Source organism: Helianthus annuus, chromosome 13, assembly GCF_002127325.2.
Source record: "Helianthus annuus cultivar XRQ/B chromosome 13, HanXRQr2.0-SUNRISE, whole genome shotgun sequence".
In the NCBI taxonomy this organism is placed as follows: domain Eukaryota; kingdom Viridiplantae; phylum Streptophyta; class Magnoliopsida; order Asterales; family Asteraceae; genus Helianthus; species Helianthus annuus.
In genome coordinates this window covers 74,802,117-74,823,591 of record NC_035445.2, presented here as the reverse complement: position 1 = coordinate 74,823,591, position 21,475 = coordinate 74,802,117, and the positions used below count along the sequence as shown (strand labels likewise).

At 38.6% G+C, this 21,475-nt stretch overlaps 1 protein-coding gene and 1 long non-coding RNA gene across 2 annotated transcripts; both read left to right on the top strand.

The window, feature by feature from the left end:
* The first annotated feature begins 14,894 nt into the window (after positions 1 to 14,894).
* Positions 14,895 to 15,965, top strand: LOC110898192 (NDR1/HIN1-like protein 1). Its single transcript, XM_022144948.2, has one exon. It carries the CDS (start codon positions 15,048 to 15,050, stop codon positions 15,675 to 15,677), a length of 630 nt encoding a protein of 209 aa, XP_022000640.1. The 5' UTR covers positions 14,895 to 15,047; the 3' UTR covers positions 15,678 to 15,965.
* A 2,798-nt stretch (positions 15,966 to 18,763) lies between these two features.
* On the top strand, positions 18,764 to 19,856 carry LOC110898191. Its single transcript, XR_002569259.2, has 2 exons — positions 18,764 to 19,260; positions 19,574 to 19,856. It is a non-coding gene; the product is annotated as an uncharacterized LOC110898191 (long non-coding RNA).
* Positions 19,857 to 21,475: the final 1,619 nt, after the last annotated feature.

Sequence of the window (21,475 nt, the reverse complement as noted above, 5' to 3'; positions counted from 1 at the left end):
AGCGGTGTGGCCCTTTCGCAAACACTTCTGGGCCTTAAGGAAGGAGATGATGCCTACGACAACACCACCCTTATCGCCACGAATCACGAGGGGTTCTTTACCAGAACGAGGGATACGGACGATTTTCTCCTTGCAAATAATCTCCGCTTGGTGTTGAGATAACCAATCCATCTCAATAACGACGTCAAAACTACCCAGAACGATAGGGATGAGGTCAATAGAAAAGTTTTGATCGGCAAGGACAAGCTTGCAACCCTTAACTACATGTGTAGCCTCTATACTTTTACCATTCGCTAACTCTACGATGTGCTGGGTATTCAAAAGTGTTGGAGTACGCTTAAGCATCTGACTAACTTTTAAGGACACGTAGCTAGTATCAGCACTCGAATCAAATAAAACAGAAACAAAGAAATCATCCAGAAGAAACTTACCCATCACAACGTTGGGATCGTTCCTTGCATCACCCTGACCAATCACGAACACACGACCCCTTGCCCCATTACCATTGTTGTTTCCCCCATTGCCGTTTCCATTCCCCTGATTGTTGTTGTTCTGATTCTGATTTAGATGGGGGCAATCTTTCTTGAAATGGCCCTCAGCACCACATTGAAAGCACCCTTTGTTGTTACCTTGTTGTTGCTGCTGCTGGCGTTGATTTGGTGGGGCTTGCTGATGCTGTCGGTTCTGATTCGCCGGACGCTGACTCCTGCAATCCTTTGCAATGTGACCAGGCTTGTTGCACCGATGACAGTTGCCTTTGTTACATGGCCCGCTGTGGTGCAAGTTACAGCGATTACATTTGGGGTGATTTCCCTTGTACCCACCCTGACCTTGATTCCCAGAAGACTGCTGACTGGGGCTCCTGTACTCGTCTGTCTTTCGATGCTGGGACTTAGCTGAAGTAGAACCCTTGCCCAAATTTCCATCCCACCTGCGCTTATTATCATTGGGAGCATCAGAAGTAGTAGCGCTAATACGCTTGGGCAGCCTGTTCTGCTCAACTGCCTGATCGGTGAGACGATGAGCCAACTTGATGATTTGCTGTATGGTGCCAAGGTTAGCTGAGGTTATGTTGCTTTGAATTTCTAGCACCAAGCCCTTAAGGTACAGCTCGATACGCTTGATAGGAGGGTCCACCATAGTGGGACACAAGATGGCTAGCTCGTTTGACCTCTTTGTATACGCCTCAATTTCCGACCCCGTCTTTTCAGATTGAAGAATTCCACCTCTAGCTTGTGTATGTCGTCACGACTGCAGTACTCTTCTTTAATCAGTTCTTTGAAATCATTCCATGAGGTGGCGTTAGCAACTGCCAGCCCTAGCAGTTGAACCTGTGCTTTCCACCAGGTTAGTGCAGCACCTTCGAGAGTTCCCGTAGCATATTTCACCCTCCGATCTTCAGGGCATTCACACATTTCGAAGACAGACTCAAGCTTCTCGAACCAGTGAAGAAGGCCTACAGCTCCCTCTGTGCCGCTGAAAGTACTAGGTCGGCAGTCCATGAATGTTTTGAACGTGCACAGAGGAGGTTGTGCAGGTTGACCTGTCGCGCGAGAATAAAGACAAGGTTAAGCACAAGGATTGGTTTGCGAAGGTAGGATCTAAACGTCCTAGGATGGGTTGATATGGCAGGTTATACCTCCTGCAGGGACAGCTGCGAGTGGCTCAGCAACTCGTTCATTGATCAAGGCCGTCAACTGGGCTTGAGTGAGGTTGATACGTCCTCCGCGTCTGCTCATGATCTTCACATCGGAGCAACGTAAGTGAGAAAAGTGTCGTGAAAGTGCGTAAGTGTGGGACGACAGTAGAGAGTAAGCACATAAGGTTCAAACAGCAGTTATCACGTTAACTAATGCACAGTGTGAACTATCTAACCGGAAATGTAACATAAATCATACCACCTATTGTGTCGAGTCTTGCACGTGGAGCGAAGTGTCGTTCTGGATCGTTGAGCACTGTACAGGTTATAGTCTGGTTTATCAAAAAGCTTTTCCCTTTTTAAAACCAAGTTCACTATAACCAATGGCTCTTATACCAATCTGTCACACCCCCAAAATCCACCATGCGGAGTATCACCGCTTGGAGGCGTGACATGACCAGGATCGAGCCACCAATCATATTGAACAACATATTTAAGTAAATAAAACTAACCACAATACAATTGGTGACTAAAAGGAAGTTAACCAAGTTCAATTTAAACAGCGGAAGCATAAGACGTTAAACCAAAACATGAGTTCGTAGTTCATAAGTTTAAAGACCCAAAAACATAAGGTTCATAAGTTCATAAAGTTTATTTATTAAGTACGGGACATAACAGTTCGCATCCCACAACGACCACCTCCATGTGCAAGCTCCATAGCATCTAACGACCTGCAAAGCATGTAACAACGAGTCAACAACAAAGTTAAGTGAGTTCACGGTTGGTTGTCCATTTTAGAGTTGTTTCCAAAAACGTAGTTTAATCTCATTTAGCTATCCAGCCGTGGGGGTTACCCCATTGTTCGAAAACGTTTATTAGTTAACCATCCCATGTCCACCTTCCCTGGCTATCCAGCCCGGCACTCCGGCCGTGGGGGCTACCCCATATTTAAACTACCGGACTCGTTTATCATATCGACTACTAACGATAATTAATTGTGCCCTAGCTTCGGTGTCTATCATCACCGACGTGCCATAGTCCATTAGTACACACCCGTCCGACTGGCACGGTGTGAGGTTTGTTAAACCTAATAGCGCTATTAACTAATGACCCGCTCGCCATAGCCTCGGCGATTAAGTCGATACAAAAAGGGAGAGACTTCGCTGATAGAGTTCTAGTCCAGTAAGTCTAAGTACGTCCCAAGGACGAGGAATTCACATTCCTGAACGCGTCCCAAAGGACGAGGAAACCCTATTCCTGAACCCATTCCCATTCCCACCGGGAATTTACCATGCTTTGTATAAAAGTGTGAACTCACCTCGGTTTGCTCGGTTAGATTCTCAAATATAGCTAACAGTCAAGGTCGGTCAATCACGTCCTAATATGATTACCAGTTAGTCATTTAGTGGTTTCAAATAGGGAAAATTACAAGTTTTATCCTTTATCTTTATACCACTTTTCAGACGGTGTCCTTTTTAACGAATGTTGACAGGTAGTGTCCTTTACTAGGTATTTTGTTGCAAGTTTAGTCCTTTACAGCCAACCTAGTTAAAAAACCATGTTAATTGTTAGGTGTAAAGGACTAAAGTTGCAACAAAATACCTAGGTAAAGGACTAAACTTGCAACAAAATACCTAGTAAAGGACACAGCCTGTCAACAATTAACAGGGTTTTTTAACTGGGTTGGGTGTAACGGACTAAACTTGCAACAAAATACCTAGTAAAGGACACCGCCTGTCAACCTTCGTTTAAAAGGACACCGCTTGAAAAGTGGTATAAAGATAAAGGACAAAACTTGTAATTTTTCCTTCAAATAGAGCAAAGAGTTCCTACACGTATCTACTACATAACATGCATTCACTTTAATAGTTCACGCTCATATAAGCATTCCACCTATAGCTACTCAAGAACAAGCATACGATATTGCACATATTACTTTCATTGACATATAACATGTTAGATCATCCTCAGATAACATACTCGACATTTAGACACGCAAATTACTACTTATGTCATTTCAAATTAAATATCCAAAACTGGGCTGTTTTCGGGCATTTTAATAAAATAGTTATCTTACTTCAAAAATTCCCAACTTTTTATAGAAGGTGCTAAACTGTCCAAATATTACTGTGTAAAAATCTCGGGATCCGATTCATTACCAATATTTTATAAAAAAATCATTTACCAGACTGCAATTAGATTCATTACTTTCTGACTGGAGTCCATGGAATAATTTATTAAAAATTCAGTGTAAGTCTGATTGATGAAATTCCAGTGGGTGAATTACAGCGACATCAGTGTCCATCTACAGTACAAATTTCATGACCTAGTTCTACACAGATTTCAAGTTATGGCGAAAAACATAACACATATTTTCAGCAGTAAAAACGCAGCTTAAGCTGTTGTCCAAAAATAGGTCTTTAAAAATAGTAAACGAAGTCCAAAAATTATGATTCTAGTGCCATTAGAACCGTATTTCGAAATAGTATGTTATAGACTCAAGAATATCAGTTTTTTCGTTAAATATTGACCTGTTTACAGCCAACTGAAGTTGGCTGTAAAACCTTGGACAGAAGCTGTTTTTCAGCTTTTATCTTTCTAACTCGTGTTCGATTGATTCCGTTAACATGTTTAGTGATCACAACAACATCAAACATCAATATTAACAAGCAAATCATCAGATAATCAACAAGAATCAAAACAACTTCATATTAACATTACTTCATCACATTTCCACAACATTTCATCATTAGGTTAGCTCTATGTTCAAAGCTTTGTTTATGATTCTTTAGTGTTCATGGATTCTCATCATAAAATAACTATTAACCACTCTAATAACATGAAAAATGAACGGATCTAAGTTCTTACCACTAGTTCAAGACTAGGGAAGTTCGAGTGAAGAAATGTGGTGGTTAATAGCGAATAGAGAAGGTCCTTCAACTTCCGAACACACCGAGCTTCGTTGTTCACCTTAAGACACCTATGGATGCTCTTGAAAAGCTTGAACTTGAAATGAAGATGGGTGGTGTGTGGGTGAAGGGGGTCGGCCGAACAAGAGAGAAGAAGGGAGAAGGAAGTTTGTTGAGTTTGAGTGAATGATGAACTTGAATGATCCAAGGGTTCTTATAAACAAGTCTTCCAACATCATTTTATCCTCTAGGTCTTATGCCCCATAAAGTACACTACATATCACTTAAACAATTTAAAGAAAATCATGGGGGATTTCCCATGTTTCATAATCGGTTGGGGGGGGGGGGGTAGGTCTAGTTGGGTTTCAATTGTTTAGTTGCAAGCTAGTTAGAATTCAAGTGTTAAGTTGGTGCATTATGGTGTGTCATATATTATATGGTTTGTTAGGATGTTCGAGGACCCTAGCTAGCTCAGAAAAATAAAAACAATGTGTTTAACAATATTTTTGTGTTCCAGGTAAAGTCCGATTGTTCGATTCGGTGTTGTTCCGTTAAAGTGCTTAATTAATCCGTAAAGTGTCCTATATATGTATTTTTGTAACATTTTTAGCTGTTAACACTCAGGAAAGCATAACGGACTATTTAGTAACTTTTCTGTACACTACTAGTATGTTAACAAGCACATGTAAGTATAACACAGAAATCAGAAAGCAGTTAAATGATTCAGCACAGTCATCAAGCACATTAATTATCATTAATAAATTGTACGGATGCATGGAATTATAAGGGTTGTCACAGTCCCTTTCCTGAAAACCTTGTAGTGTTGATGGGTGTGAGCACCTTGTGGGACAAGCCAGATCGTGACCCTGTGCTCATGAGGGATGATCAGGGTATGATGTTTTGCTTTATCAAGAGTGATAGTACCTCTGATGTTGTGTTTGGGGATGCTTAGGCCACGCCAAGTGAAGATGTTGTTGCCAGGAACACTGAACATAGGTTCGAGGGTTCAGGCTACGTAAACGTCCCAAACGTTAAGGGTTTTACCAAGGTTGCTGCTTCCAAAGTCTCTATTCGTCGTTCAAACCGTCGTTTGATAAAGGTTGTCGACCTACCATCGGCTTCTGAGCCGGTGGAACTGAGCGATGACATAGAGGGGGACTTGGAAGTTGTGGTTGAAGGAAAATAAAAAAAAACAACAAGGAGTTGCCCTTGGTGATTGGTAAGGAGAGTAAGGCAGCGGGTGAGAAGGTTGTAAGCTTGAAGGGTTTCGGGAAGGGTGGTGAAGGTTCCACTAATGTTAATCCAGAAGAGGTTTATGTGCTGGATTGGAGGGTCACAGTTGGTGACAGCTTCAAGTCTTCATCCGTTTGTAAGGATTTTCTTACCCATTTTGCTCCTCCTATTGTTCGATGTTGTTGCTCATCTATGGACGATGAACTGATGATTTCGAAAATGATGATGGGTGCTTGCAACCTTGCTACCTTGCTTCTTGAGGGTGTATACCGATTTCGCAAAAGGATGCAAGAATATGAAGTCTTTTCGAAAAAGAGGGATGGGATGAAAGCTTCAATGGTTGCTTTGAAAGAAGCTGAGGGCTACGCTGAGAAGGAGAAAGCATTGTTGTTTGAAGATTTGAGGAGTTATCTTCCCGCACAAGACTGATATGGTTGAGTTGGAAAATGCTTGTAGACTGACAAGGTTCAAGTCAGGGTCGATAAGGCTGTCTTGGAGGTTCAGAAAAAAGCCTTCTTGGAGGAGAAAGAAGGGTTAAAGGGCTTCACTTTCCCAGGCAACTGGTGATAATAAATGGCTGATTGAGCATGGATTTCAGCAAGTGGTTACCTATCTTCTCCATTCATCGGAGTTCAACAAAGTCTTGGGTGATGTGTACACCGAGCTTCTTGCTCCTGGGAGACACCAAGGTTTTGTTTGCTGGTTACAAAGTTTTGTGACCCTGGGGAGCCTTGGGAAAAGTCTTCTCTTTTTCAACCCAAAGCCTTCAAAGTCTTCAAGGGAACAGTTTTTAAGATTGAGCATATGATTTACCCTTATGTGAGTGAAGTCTCCAAGTGTTTTGGTAAACCTTTGCCTGTTTTCCAGGAGCTAAAACCCCAGGGCCTTAATGTGGCTGTTTGTAATGAAGTGTTGAAGTCCCTCTCGAAGAAACATTCTTGCTCCGGAGATAGCGAGGAAACGTGTTCTGGAAGTGGTGAGGGCTCAAAGGGTTCAAGCCTTGAAGCCTCCGAGACATCGGGTTTCGTAGGGAGGAAAAAGAGGAAGGCTAAAAACACCCAAGATGATGGGGTTTCGAAGAAGGATGATGCAACAAAGTCTACCATCTCTGATGCTGCCAAGTGAAGAAGAAACCTTAATTCATAGCTTTCTTAGCATGTCGAACAATGTTATGGTTTGTTTGTTTGAACATATTTTTATTTCAAGGGAACCGTTTAGGTCCCTTGGTGCTTAAAGCCTGGAAGGCTTGTGGACAAAGTTTTATGTTTGGTGGCCAGTATGGCCTTTGCTATGTCTAGCTTGCTATGCTTAACTTGTTATGTTTGCTTTGTTTATCTTGATGTGTTGTTCTATTTACTCCCTTGAGTTTTCATTGGTTTTGTATCTTGTCTTTGTTTTAGGCGGTGCATCTTATGTTACTCATACCTTAAATGGTTCATTGCTGCAGTCACTTAGCCTTAGGATATTTTTAACAAGAAGATACAACCTCTATCCTATGTATGACATTCACTTAGAGTCTTTTTGGTTCGTAAGCCAATGTTGGGGCTTAAGGAACATTTGATGTAGGCTGTTCAAACCCGTCTATGAGACATGATTTTTAAGATTTCTCTGAGTCTCATGGAGTTGTATTGATTTAGGAACTCAACCCTTATATAGGTCCATTCAATCCTTGAACCTATTGAGCGATGTGGCCTGAGAGCTCATCCCCTTACATGGCCCTTGCCATGGAGTTTCTTGCTAGGTTAGAAAGACAAATTTTGATTCATTGTTCATTCATTTCAAAGTACTTTGATTACTAGGGGAATATAACAACTTTTTGGAACTATTCGTAACACGTTTTGGTTAAATATGGAACCTTTTATGGTTTTTGCCATCCCAATGGCGAGGAAGCTTTTTGCCTTGCGGATCCACCAGCTTGTATGATCCCCCTTTGTGGGCTTTAAGGATAGTGTATGGCCCTTCCTACTTAGGGCCAAGCTTTCCTTGACTTTCTTTCTTACAGGCCTCATTATTTCGAAGCACAAGGTCCCCAGGCTTAAAGCGTTCATGCTTCACCCGTGTATTGTAATACAATTCCATGTTTTGCTTGTACCTTACTTTTTGTATGGCTGCTTGTTCATGATCCTATTCGAAGAGTTCCAAATTCAACATCATCTCATTCTTATTTGGCTCGAGATCGATGTTAATTGTTCTTTGTGTTGTTACTCCGATTTTAGCTAGGATTACAGCTTCTGATCTAAACACTAGGCTGTAGGGTGTTTTCTTGTGGCTCGTTTTCTTGGTTGTTCGAATTTCCTATAGCACATAAGGAAGTTATTCGAGCCAGTTGTTGTCGTATCTTCCCAATCGAGATTTAATCCCTTCAACAATGTTGCGGTTTTTCCTATCAACCTAGCCATTGGACTGTGGGTGAGCTACCGAGCTGAATACTTGAGTTATTCTGAACTCCTTACACCAAGAGCTAGAAGGCTTCTCGGCAAACTACTTCCCGTTATCCGTGATTAGTACCCCTAGAGCCCAAAACAACGACTTATGTTTCCCTAAACAAAACCAATGACCTGTTTTCCTGAGATTTTTGCCAATGGTTTTACTTATTGCCACTTGGTGAAGTAGCCCACGGCTACCAATAAGAACTTGACTCCTTCTTTGGCTGGTGGGAATGGTTCAACAATGTCCATTCCCCGCTTGCGAAATGGCCAAGCCGAGGAGGTGGGAACGGGGTCATATTTTGGGCTTTTAGGTACCGGAACATGTAACTGACAAGCTTCACATTTTCGCAGTTGTTCGAAGGTATCTTGATGTATGGAAGGCCAAAAGTATCCGTGGTTCATCAGCTTTGACACTACTGATCTTGGGCCATAATGAGCCCCACATATCCCTTCGTGAACCTCTTTGATCATATATTGGCTTTGTTTTGGGCCAACCCATCGAAGTAGTGGTGCAAGGTATCCTTTTTTGTAAAGGATATCTCCTTGTAACACATACTGCCTTGACTTGATACGAACTCTTTCAGCCTCAGTCTGGTCATTAGGTAATTCACCGTTTTTGGGGAACTTTTCAATGGGAGTTATCTAATTTGGCCCTTCTTCGGTGATCATATCTTAAACCTCGTGTTTTTGTATGGACGGGGTTTTTAATACTCAACTAGTATCTTCTTGGTGAGATGGGCAAACGTAAGAGATGCAAGCTTGCTTAGTGCGTCAACTCTCTTGTTTTGAGATCTTGGAATTTATTTGATGGCACATGTTTGAAATGTGTTCATCAATTCCTTTGATTTCTTTTGGTACTTATTCATGTTGGGTTCTTTTGCTATGTAGCTGTTATTGTCTTGGCTTGAGAGAGTTTGTGAGGACTTGAAGCTTTTGAACCCCCATTTCTGTGGCTAGATTTAGCCAAGTGATTAATGCTTTGTACTTGGCTTTATTGTTGGTAGTATGAAATACAAGCCGAAGAGCATATGTGAATTCTAACCCTTCAGGGTTAATTAAAACTAACCCAGCCCCTGACCCTTCGATACTGGAAGCCTCATCGGTAAAAAGCTTCCAGGTATCAGGGTTGGAGGGTTCAGCTGCAGTTGTATTAACTTCTGTTATGGCTTCTTTAGGGACTTACAAGATGAAGTCAGCCAAGATTTGAGCTTTGACAGCTTTTCTCAAGACATAGGTGATTTTGTGTTCACCTAGTTTCACAACCGATTAGGCTAATTTTCCGGAATTTTCTTGTTTTTCAAGCACATTCTTAAAAGGTTAGTCAGTGACCACTTGTATCGGGTGTGGCTGAAAGTACCTTCGAAGCCTTCTAGCTGTTTGGACTAGGTCTAGAGCAAGTTTTTCCAAAGAAGGATATTTGATTTCTGCTAATTTTGAAGTTTGAAAAAGTAAACGGGTATCTGAACTTTATTTCGTTCAATGATCAGAGCCGTACTTATGGCCTTTTCAGCAACCGAAAGGTAGACGGAGATCGTTACTCTTGTTTCCGGAGCCGAAATGGCTGGGAGTGAAGCCAAGTGTTGCTTCATTTGGTTGAAGGCTTCCTTTTGGGGTAAAATGCTTCGAAGCTGTAGGCTTTCTATCGAAAGTCTTTCTTGTTAGCACATCCCTTGAGGGTTTGTCTTTTATGCTTTGTTTCCTCACGATGTGCCCTACAAACTTGCCTTCTTCAAAACCAAACGAGCACTTGACTGGATTAAGCTTCTTGTTGATCTTTCTTGAGTTTTGGAAAGTTTCTTGTATGTCATTGAGCATTTGATATCCCGTTTTGCTCTTGATCACCAAATCGTCAACATAAGCTTCAATATTCTTGCCGATTTGTTTGGCAAACGCTTTGTCAAACAGACGTTGATAAGTGGCACCTGCATTTCTTAAACCAAAAGGCATTTTTTGATAGCAAGAGATACCTTTATCAGTGTGGAAGGTGGTTTTTTTATTTATCTTCTTTTTTCCTTAGGATCTGATGGTAACACTTTTAGGCGCCAAGAAAACACTTGAACGGGAAGCCTGTAAGCGAGTTATCCTTGAGGTCTATCTGGGGCAGCGGGTAGCAATCCTTTGGGCATGCTTTGTTCAAGTCTTTAAGATCGATACACATTCTCGAAGACTTGTCGGGTTTTCGAACCATTACCGGATTGGCCACCCATGATTGATACTTGACCTCTCGAAGGATTCCAGCTAGAACAAGCTTTTCCATCTCTTGGTACTCTGCAAGGCTTCTTTCAGGGATTTGACTCCGTTTCTTTTGTATAATGGGCTTAACATCAGGTGTGATCCATAACTCATGTTCAACAATGCTACAAGGGATGTCGGTCATATCTTCCGGGCACCAAGCAAAGACATAGTGCGAGAGTAGCTTTTCAAGGTATGAGAGGGTTTCATTGGAAAGGTTAGTGTTTACCCTTATCCCCAGTTGAGGATATTTTGGGTTTATGTCCAACCCTTGTTCATCGTCTTCGTCCATTCTTGACCAACTGAAACTTTCATTCCGAACACACTTTGCCATGGCCTTCCTATGATGATATCATAGTTGGGAGGGATATTGATCACCGCAAAAGTGAGTTGTTCGGTTCGTCCTTTTGTTCTCTCATTGAACAAACATTAAGGGTTATTTGGCCTAAAGGCTTGATAGGTACGTCTGTGATACCTTCAAGGGAGGATTCAGACTGTTGAAGATTTGAACGTTTATTGTCGCTGAGAGGGTTAAAGCATTTCTCAAACATGATTTTGGTGGTTGCACCGGTGTCAATGTAAGCCTTTTGTGTCTTGATGGTTCCTATGTTGGATTCCTTCCGGTGGTGGGAAGCAAATATATTGACGTTCCCATGCCTTGGAATGATGGCGTTTGTGGGAAGCTTTGTTTTCAAGGTCGACCATGTTCACTTCCAACTTTGTTTTTTCTTTAACCATCTTGTCCTTGACCCCTTTAACCAAGTGAGCCAGTTTGTACTTGACAGCTGCTTCGATCCTCTTTTTGGGTTGGAAGCAATCATTGGTATGGTCACCTTTCTATTCGTGAAACTCACAATACTGGCTTGATTTTTTCAATCTTTTGTTTTTTGGCAGAGGTTGAGGAGGGCAGAAGCTGTGTTTTACCTCTTCGGTTGCCAAGATCTCTTGCGGAATCTTGGTTAAGGCTGTAAAGTTTATGGTTTTTTTCTCGGCTTGGAGGGTCCGGTCTTCAGGCCTTCTGGAATCTGATCCTTTGAACCGTTTGTCGTAAGAGCCATACTGGAAGCTCCGGTTAAGAGTTTTTTTTTTTTTTTGTTCTTTGATGTCTACAGCTTATTCTCCCTGAATGTGGGCCGCATCCCTTTTGAGTGCTTCTTCAAGGGTTTTGGGCAGGCATTTATTGAAGTCTCTTGTGACACATTTGGAATTTAGCATTCATGAACCCTGTAACCCTAATCTTTTTATCGGCGTAAGTTAAACCTTCTTTCTTGTACCTTTGGTGAAGTCTCTGAGACTTTCATCATCACGTTGTTATGGGAAACCTTTGCTAAGATCGTCAAAGGTCTGAATGCTTCGTTCAGGAAGGTCATTGAACCATGCATATGCGTGAAGACCCTTCAAGGGTTTGCATGAACATGTGACAACATTCGGGGCTGGACCATTTTTCAATCCTTGCATCCTCGATGAAGATTTGGAGGTGGTCTTCAGCACCGTAATAGCATCTTTATCTGGGTTTGAAACTCGTACTCAACAATTTGCTGGGAGAAGCAAGACAAGTTGTTGGGCTTGTAAGGTTTTGAGAGGTATTTTACTACCCTTAAAGCTGGGTTACCGCTTGAGGTACCCTGGTGAGCGGTTGGCACTTGGTTAATGAAATTAAGGTTAAAGCCTTGAAGGCTTTTTGTGTCATCATCCAGCTTTCACGTGCTACAAAGGAAATTGTGCCATCATTTGTGTCATCAGCTAGGGCATAAGGTTAAAGCCTTAAAGGCTTTCTGATGGTACCCATAAAAGATGCCATCATCTGTGTCATCAGCTGGGGCATAAGGTTAAAGCCTTGAAGGCTTTCTGATGGTACTGTATAAGGCATTCCCATAGATGTGCTCATGACCATACCTCGAGCCAAAGGCAGGGTGGCCATGGCTTGTTACCACGAAGTAGCAACGGGAGGGGGAACACTTGAAGTGGGTGACTTGCCATAATTGATCAAGAGTGGTTTTATGCCCCATAGGTGCACCGTTTGTAACGAGTCAAGAGGTAAATAAGGGAAAAGCGGTTGGACTTGGCCTCTCAAAAGCTCAAGGGCTTGAGTGGTTGGTCTGTCACACTAGGACCAGCTTTAAGGTAAGACGTGGCTAAACGTGAGCTGCTAAAGGAAGAGATGGAAGGACAGGTGATAATGAGGGCTCAGACTCCTCATAATTTAGTCTTATTCATACCCCTTTTTCCCTTTCTAGGCTCACATGCTAGTTGAGGAAAAATCTAAGTTGTAAGAAATTTCTAGCTACTCCCTCGGGTGTTAGATCTATGCGTTCCGGTATACGCATTGCATCGATTTGAGGAGATGGAACTCCTGATCGAGATGGGGTTGGTGTTTGAAGAGAAATGAACTCCGGGAATGTAGTTATCGATGGAGTACTTCCGGGAGTAGAAAGAGGTGTAGATCTGACCGGTGAGATCCGACCAGAATTTGGTGTTAAATTGGTGTTGTTAGGCACCCGATTTACCTAACCGAGAGACTCGCTTTCAGACATGATATAAAGAGAAAATGGAGCTACACAACTGGTATTTAAGATAAAGTAAGCGACGTAGCCCCACGGTGGGCGCCAACTTGTTGTTACAACAAATACAAGACCAAGGCTTGTAGCGATATCTCCGGGGTAAAAGGGTTCAAGGTTTCGATTAGCCTAACACAGGTCGTGGGGACCCCCCACGTTTGTAGCACGTGGAGGCGGATCACTTTGTTACTATTCACTTTGAATTTTGGATTGAAGGATGTTTAACCCAGAATGTCTATGTTAAGTGAGATAATATTGTAGTGAGCCGAGAATAGAACAAGCATGGAGCAAGTTCTAGAGAGGAGAAGTAAGATCAGAGATCAAGGGTGATTTGAGTTGATCTGGAATGGCTGGAATGAATGGCAAGAGGCTGTGATTTATAGGGAAAGAATCTTCTATAAGAGGAAGCCTTTGACCTGTGATCCTTGGCTACAGTGAGGGACTTGCCCATTTAGGGGTTGAAGGGTTTGGACGTGCGGGTAAAAGAGTGTGCTCTCGCACATGCTCTGGTTGCGGCTGGGCAGGAGGTTTCACACGCAGAGGGTGATGTGACAATGCTCTGACTTGTCCTTTTTACTGTTCATGACAGCTGACCATTTCCGAACCTTTTAACCTTTTTAAGCTGTTGTGTACTCTAATCAGTTTATTAAGGTTTGAGCTACTTACGTCATCAAAACACATGATTATATTTTTGTTTCATAATTTCTATTATAAAAACTAAAAGAAATTTGGGTCTCCACGTACTATTTCAGTCTAGACTTGTTCCGGACTTGAAGCAAGGTTTTCTTTTACCTTTTTGTGTTCATGTGAAAAGTTTAGTATTTATTATAGTTACCTAAGTTTTAAGTTTCATTCTTTTTAGAACAGATTACCTGGAATTCAACTTAGTTCAAAAGGTGAGAACAACCTCTTAAATCCTCATCTCAAGTTTGAACCCGTCGCAATGGTGTTCGACTATATTTATAAAATTTTCACTTAGTAGGGATTGAACCTAAAATCTCTCCGCAATGAAACCACTTAATGAACCATATAGGCTAAGTTTGAGTTTCATATTAAGAAAAAGGACAAAAGTCACACGGAAAAGTAAATAAAAATAACTGCAAAAATTGAGTACAATTAATTGTCTGGCCTCATTAATGTGTCAATAAATACGGTTTAAAAAGTTATAGAAAGTAAATTATTAAAGTCTAATTTATTAATCTAAAAATCAACTTAATTAATTTTGCACATACTTTTTTAGTGTGTTATTAAATAGAAAGCCAGATCTGTACACACAATTCGAACAACCTGGGATCTCAAATTCATACTCAATCCACTCGTAATTATTCTTGAATTTTGTTTCTTAAAATTCCAAAGTGTAGCATTTAAAAAAAAATGTTTAAACCGCACCGACGTTACCTATTTAAAGAATCTCATAAAAAATTATATATAAGAACATCTCAATTTCTTACATGGTTGATGATATTGTTATTATTTTTATGAGCTTGTTAAATAAAAAATAGCTTTTTAATTATTATTAGTACACAAAATAAAAATTAACTTTTTAATTATTATTAGTACACAAAAATGCATGTTTACACTTTCTACCCCTAAAAGTTAGATGGCATGTTCATGGATCTATGCGTTTAGTCTACGTCCCAGTGATATTAAAGGTATTCAATTTTTGTTGAATGTTTATTTTATTCATTAATGTAAAATAATATACTAAAAGTAATTTGAAAAAAAATATATATATGATTATAACTTATTCTACAAATCATCGAAAAAGCCATTATTTTTTTATTCATCAAAATAAGTTGCCACAACAAACCCTAATACATTGTATCTTATTATATCATTTAAAATAATTGTTATAATATATTTTATTTTATTTTTCCAAAACAAATTTATATTACAAAGGTGTGTGTACACACACACTCTTTAACATCCATAAAACCAAAACACTCCCTTCATTCCTCTCCCCATTTCTTCACCACAACCTATTAACAAAACACAACTCTACCATCACTACAAGCACCACCACTACCACCACCGCGTTGCCACCGCCATGTCGGTCAAACACTGCGACCACCACGGCGACAAAAAAAAGAAACTAATCAAAAAAATACTCATCGGCTTAGCGATCTTTATCGGCATAGCCCTCCTAGTCTTCCTAATCACATGGGCCATTCTCCAACCCAAAAAACCCAAATTCATCCTTCAAGATGCCACCATCTACAACTTCAACGTGTCCGCCCCTATCCTCCTCTCCTCCAACTTCCAAGTCACCATAAACGCCCGAAACCCGAATAGCAAAATCGGCATCTACTACGACAAACTCAACGTTTTCGCCACATACCATAGCCAACAAATAACCTACTTCACGGTAATTCAACCCGTGTATCAAGGCCACAAAGACTTAAACATATGGTCACCTTTTGTTTATGGCACCAACGTCCCGGTCGCGCCTTACAATGGCGCCGCTTTGAGCCAAGATCAATCCAATGGTGCTATAGCACTTGTGATCAAGATCAATGGACGTGTGAGATGGAAAGTTGGTAGCTTTATTTCCGGTAGGTACCACCTCCACGTCACATGTCCGGCGTATATTCCGTTTGGGAATAAGAACTCCGGTATTGCCGGAGTTGTTACCGGCGTTAAGTACCAACTTGCTCAAAAATGCAGCGTCAGTGTTTAAATGGATGAAGTTAACGGACCGGAGTAACATCTTAAATGTTTCTCATTTCTCAAGTCAGTCAACAACGTGCCACTATTATTAAGTTTTCTTTTTCTTTTTTTATAGTTTTTATTTATTTTTGTTTTATGAATTTTATGAATTATGATGCATGAATACGTGGATGAATTTGTAACTTTTGTGGAGAACGCAAAAGGGTCCAAAAATAATAGCAAGAATATTACAAATTGGACATGTTGTACTGCAAATTAATGATTATGATATATTTTATTACATCAAATTATTGTGAAATATTCTTTTGGTTTTCATATCTAATCTAAACAATCATACACTATTAGATAACGGTCCAGTTGAGTATTTTTGAACTACGTTTGATTTGGGTGACCGATTATTGTAAAACCGGATCGTTGGTTATACAAGTTTTCAAACTATTTATTTTTTTACTTTTTAATAAACTCTTGCTTCTTTCTTCATATTTTAGTTATTATAAATCTTTATTTTATTTTGTACATGTACTAAATGATTATATATTGTTGAAATATACGAGTAGAAACAAAGTCAAAGTGATGCATGTGGGAGGAAGATGAGGTGTTACTTTCATTTTACGTCATGGCATTTATTAATCGCTTATATTCCGGTTTAGATATATATTATAAAAATCATATTGTATACTTTTTGTATTATTCGTGACCAGTTTTATTTTATTTTATTTTGGGCTTCATTAATTGCTTCTTGTTTACTCAAATATTTTAGGGGCGAATTTAACTGCATGAAAAGTGGTGTCATTAAATTAAAGGGTTTGTATGATTGTATTTATCACAACTTGATGGGTTTGGTACATTGGAAGGTTTTTGTATGACGTGTGTTTGGACTAATGTGAACGTACGTGGCATGTGGTTGTGGACAAAATGATACAACTAGATATAATTCCGTGTACATAAAATAAAAATATTAAATTAAAATAGTAACAAGTAACAACTTTTAAAATGTAGCTATTCTAAAAATAGCCGTTAGTAATAATTGAAGAGTTCCGGAAAACTTCATTAATAAACCTAAAAATACCCGTTAGTAAAGAGTTCTGGAAAACTTCATTAATAAAATAATCTAACAATATTACATGATACTCTAGTGATCTGTTACTCTGTTAGTAATCTAAATTTATCGTTAAAAAGGCAATATTGTATTATTCGAGATATATAGTTTAAAAATAAGTTTTAATGTGAGTTGAGCGCTACACATATATGTAGGATCTGATTTGACCATAAATATTGCATTTAAAGTTAATTTGACATTATAACAAATGATGAACATGGATTGATGTTTTTTTCTAAATCTCTCGAGTATGTGTGATGTGTCTACGGTCTAGTCGTTAGAAGATAATATGTAAGCTTATTATTGAATTTTGCATTTTCAACGTACATTATACAATAGAGTTTATTATACAATAGAGTTTTATGACATTATTTCATCAACTAATAAGTGGTACTTTTAGATCCAATATAGTATGTTATCTTGACAATCCGGCAATCATCATAGCTTTTTCAGAAGATGCAAACTGGCCCATAGTCTTTTGTATGTTTTTCTTGTAAGACATTTGCTAAAACTCTAGTCTTGTTTAAGCGTAGATTTACCACGGAGGTACCGGTGTCACTTAACATTGCAATTAGTTTTGAATTAACTGCATGGATGGTCCATATGATATGCCTATATTTTGGTTTTATTCCATACACATGAGGGTGATCAACAAATCGGTTAACAAAGTCGTTCTGGGTGGTTCATAACTTCATATTAGAGGTTGGTTTGGTGCTATCAACTCTTTGAGACGAGAAAGTCATATAAAGTATTTATAGTTGAACTTAATGCTCTTTTAATTGTAAATCTTGATCTTAAAAAATCAATAACAAAAATATCCAAATTAATCTAACAACTATCGAAATCAACAGCAGGGTCATTGGTCCGAGCTCTGTGGAGGTGCCTGTGCCGGTGTCAAATCTATCGTAGAAGACAAAAGAAAAGGGGGGTGCGGATCGAGGGGGGGGGGTTATGCGTTTTGTGTGTTCTAAATAAAGGTGTTATATATAGACAAAAGATCAAATACAAATAACTTTAACGTATAAAACGTACGAACTGAAGGTTTTGCTAAAAAAATGCGGTAGCATTTACGTAATTATTTACTCGTAGAGTAATTATCAAAATTACTCTACAAATGATCATGTAGGGTAATTTTGATCTTGTAGAGTAATTTTGTAAAATGTTCTTGTAGAGTAATTTTGATACTCTACAATTGTATCAAAATTACTCTGTAAGTTTATCAAACAACATACAATTCAAAATTACTCTACAAAATCATCTATATAGTAATTATGATACTCTACAACATTATCTTACAAAATCAAAATTACCATACAAGATCATTTGTAGAGTAATTATGTTACTCTACAAGATCAAAATTACGTTACAAAAACATTTTACAAAACTACTCTACAAGATCAAAATTACCCTACAAGATCATTTGTAGAGTAATTTTGATAATTATTCTACGAGTAGATAATTACGAAAATGTCACTGTGTTTTTTTGGCTTTTTCATACCTTTCGTACGTTTTGTACGATAAGACACTTTGTACGTGAACTTAACTCTTTTTATATATATATTTGATAAAAAGGTATAAAAGGTAATTTAACAAAAAGCTAGCAAACTATATAACATCTGTTAGCGTCAAGAACCAGATGTATTGCTTATGTGCAAATAATGAGGACCATATATGTATTTTTTGATGAAATATGGACCAAAAATATAGAGTAAATTACAAGTTTTGTTCTTTATGTTTACACCAAATTACAGGCGCTGTCCTTTTTTTCAAAAGTTTACAGGCGGTGTCCTTAACCTTTCAAAATCTTGCACGTTATGTCCTTTAGACCAAACCCAGTTAGATTTTTTAGTTAAATCTGGTCATGTGCATTGCACATGAGGGTATATTTGCCATTTCATCTCTTCGGGGGACTATTTTGTAAAAAAAACTTGTGTTTAAGGTCTACTTTGCAATAAAATCAAAAATAAAAAAAATATAATCTGTCTCCTTATCTCAAAACTGAAAGAGCCTCTCTCTAGGTCCCTCTCTCTCTCCTCTCTCTCTCTCTAACACAATCTGGATGGGGGACGACAGTGAAGGTCCCTATCTCTCACTCTTCTCTCTCTCTACCACAATCTGAAGAGATGACGGCAGTGAAGGGTGGTTGTGGTGGTGGGTTAGGGGCGGCGGTGGGTGATTTTGTAGTGGGTGAAGGTGAGGGGGTGGTTGTGGTGGTGAGTTAGGTGCGGTGGCGGCAGTTGATGGGTGAAGGTGAAGGGGTGGATGTGGTGGTGGGTTAGTTCGACAACGGTGAGTGATTTGGTCGCGACAGCGTTGGGTGGAGGTGAAGGGTGGTTGTGGTCGTAACGTTTATGCCGTTTCACAGAATATTCATAACTCAAAATCTTACAAAACCAAATTCCCCTCGTCGGCCGGTCTTCTTCACATCGGAGCATATTCCGGCAGGTTCCATTGTTGCTCGAAAACCAGAACGAAGGGGAAAAAAGTATTCAAGGTATTTACACTTTACAATTCTTTTCACAAAATAACATCCGCTTACTTCACGTAACCGCATTATTCCGTTGAAGGGGAAAAAAGTATTGAAGGGGAGTGGTGTTTAGGGAGGTAATTTAATGATCTTTTCGATTTATATTCCAATTCGGATTCTAGTGGTGTTTAGGTTTTGTTAATTGCGTAGATATATAAACAATTAAGTTGTAGTTTTATCCACCTATGCCTTTAATTCAACTCTGTTTATCAGTTTGATTTTTTAGGTATCATTTTATGAATTTTATCTTCTGGTGGTTGAATTTGATGGTTGTGTTCAGGTGAAATTGGAGTGGTGGGAGTTGTGTAGTGTGAAGAATGGCGGGGAGTTTGAGTGAGGAATCCGGGCAGCAGCGTTCCGGGGAGGCAAGTGATGACGACTCAGACTGTGTATTGGTCGTTCCACTTTTCTAGCAAGGTTCCGACATCTCAGGCGAGCGATGATGGTGGCGGGTGGAGTTCTTGAATTCCAAATATAAACAGAGAGAGAGAGAGTTTATATATTTTTTTATTTTTAAGTTTTGTAAAAATAGTCCCTGAATAAAAGTTCTTTACAAAATAGTCCCTGAAAATGTGAATAGACAAATATACCCTCATGTGCAATGCACATGAGCAGATTTAACTAAAAAATCTAACTGGGTTTGACCTAAAGGACATAACGTGCAAGATTTTGGAAGGTTAAGGACACCGCCTATAAACTTTTGAAAAAAAGAACAGCGGCTACAATTTGGTGTAAACATAAAAGACAAAACTTGTAATTTACTCAAAAATATAATATGCACACACCAAAAGGACCAAGAAAGTAATTAACTAACTTTTTTAATATGTTACATAGTATCCTCATATACTCATTTTTACGTGATATACTAATTGGACTTCAACCACAAGGCCCCAAATGAGAGACACCACCACCCAAACCATGACTAATTCAACCTTTTTTGGGGTTCAAAAATGTATTCTAAAATCGGGATTTTTTTGTAAAAAACATACATAGTTTTTTCGTATAAGATTATAACACGCATGTTTTGATACGATTTCTAAAATGCATAAAATCACATATTCCAATTGAAGAAATTTAACAGACTAAGAGAGTTATGATATCGGAGAGGAAAAATCAATACAACCAAACGTAGTAAAACGTTATAAAGATTGGTGGCCCCAAGCTTCCATCAATCTAGCCATCCAAACACGATGAAGTCGTGTACTAAGCAAAAACCGCACCCTCTCTGGTCTCCACCAGACCTTTAATTAGGATCGATAGAGTTTTTTCCCATAATAGTGTTGGTGGAAAAACTATTTTCCAAAATGGTGTGGTTAGAAAACTATTTACCAAAATAGTGTTTTTGAAGATTTTTTTTGTTTCTCACTCCTATTCTAATTGGGTAAATCCAATTCATTAAATAGCTATTGATCTAATCATGTTTTTTTAGAATCTAAAAAGAAAATCAGTTTTTTTTTTCTTAAACCTACTTTGAAACAAAAACATATTTTATAGGTCGAAAAATCTGTATTTCGAAAAATCTAAAAAGAAAATCAGTTTTTTTTTTCTTACAACTTTCCTCATATTCATGTTTAAGTTATTCATTAAAGTTACCCCCAAGTTATTCAAAGAAAAAAGTGAAAATTCACTCAATTTCGTCATTGATATATTTCTGTTGACTAATATTTTATTTCCGTTGACTAATTATTTTATATATTGTTATATTGAATAAAACATAATATATTAAATAAACTTGTAAAACAGTTTAAGTTTAATCGATAAATAAAAAAAGCTTTTCTTTATTATTTTCTTTTTCTTTTTTTTTTTACAAAAACAAAGTTTGTAGATTTAATTACAATTGAAAAAAATTTAAAAGTCTAAATTTTGTTTAAGTAAAGTATTCTCTAAGAAAAACCCACATAGAAATTATGTATTTCATGTTCAAACACACGAAAGAGATAGTAGGTTTGAACCTACTAATTCTTTATAACATGTATTAACTAACGGAGAAAGTAAGGACGGATCCAAACCTAGTTAATGGATTGAATAAAAATGGTCAAATTCAGAGCTTGAAAACTTGATTTTTGAAAAAAATAAATAAGGTATCAACGGGATAGGTGACTAAAAATCTTTTTTTTTTATCAAATACAATTTTTTTTAAAATATGTTTTTCTTTCAAAGTAGGTTTTATAAAAAAAAGTTG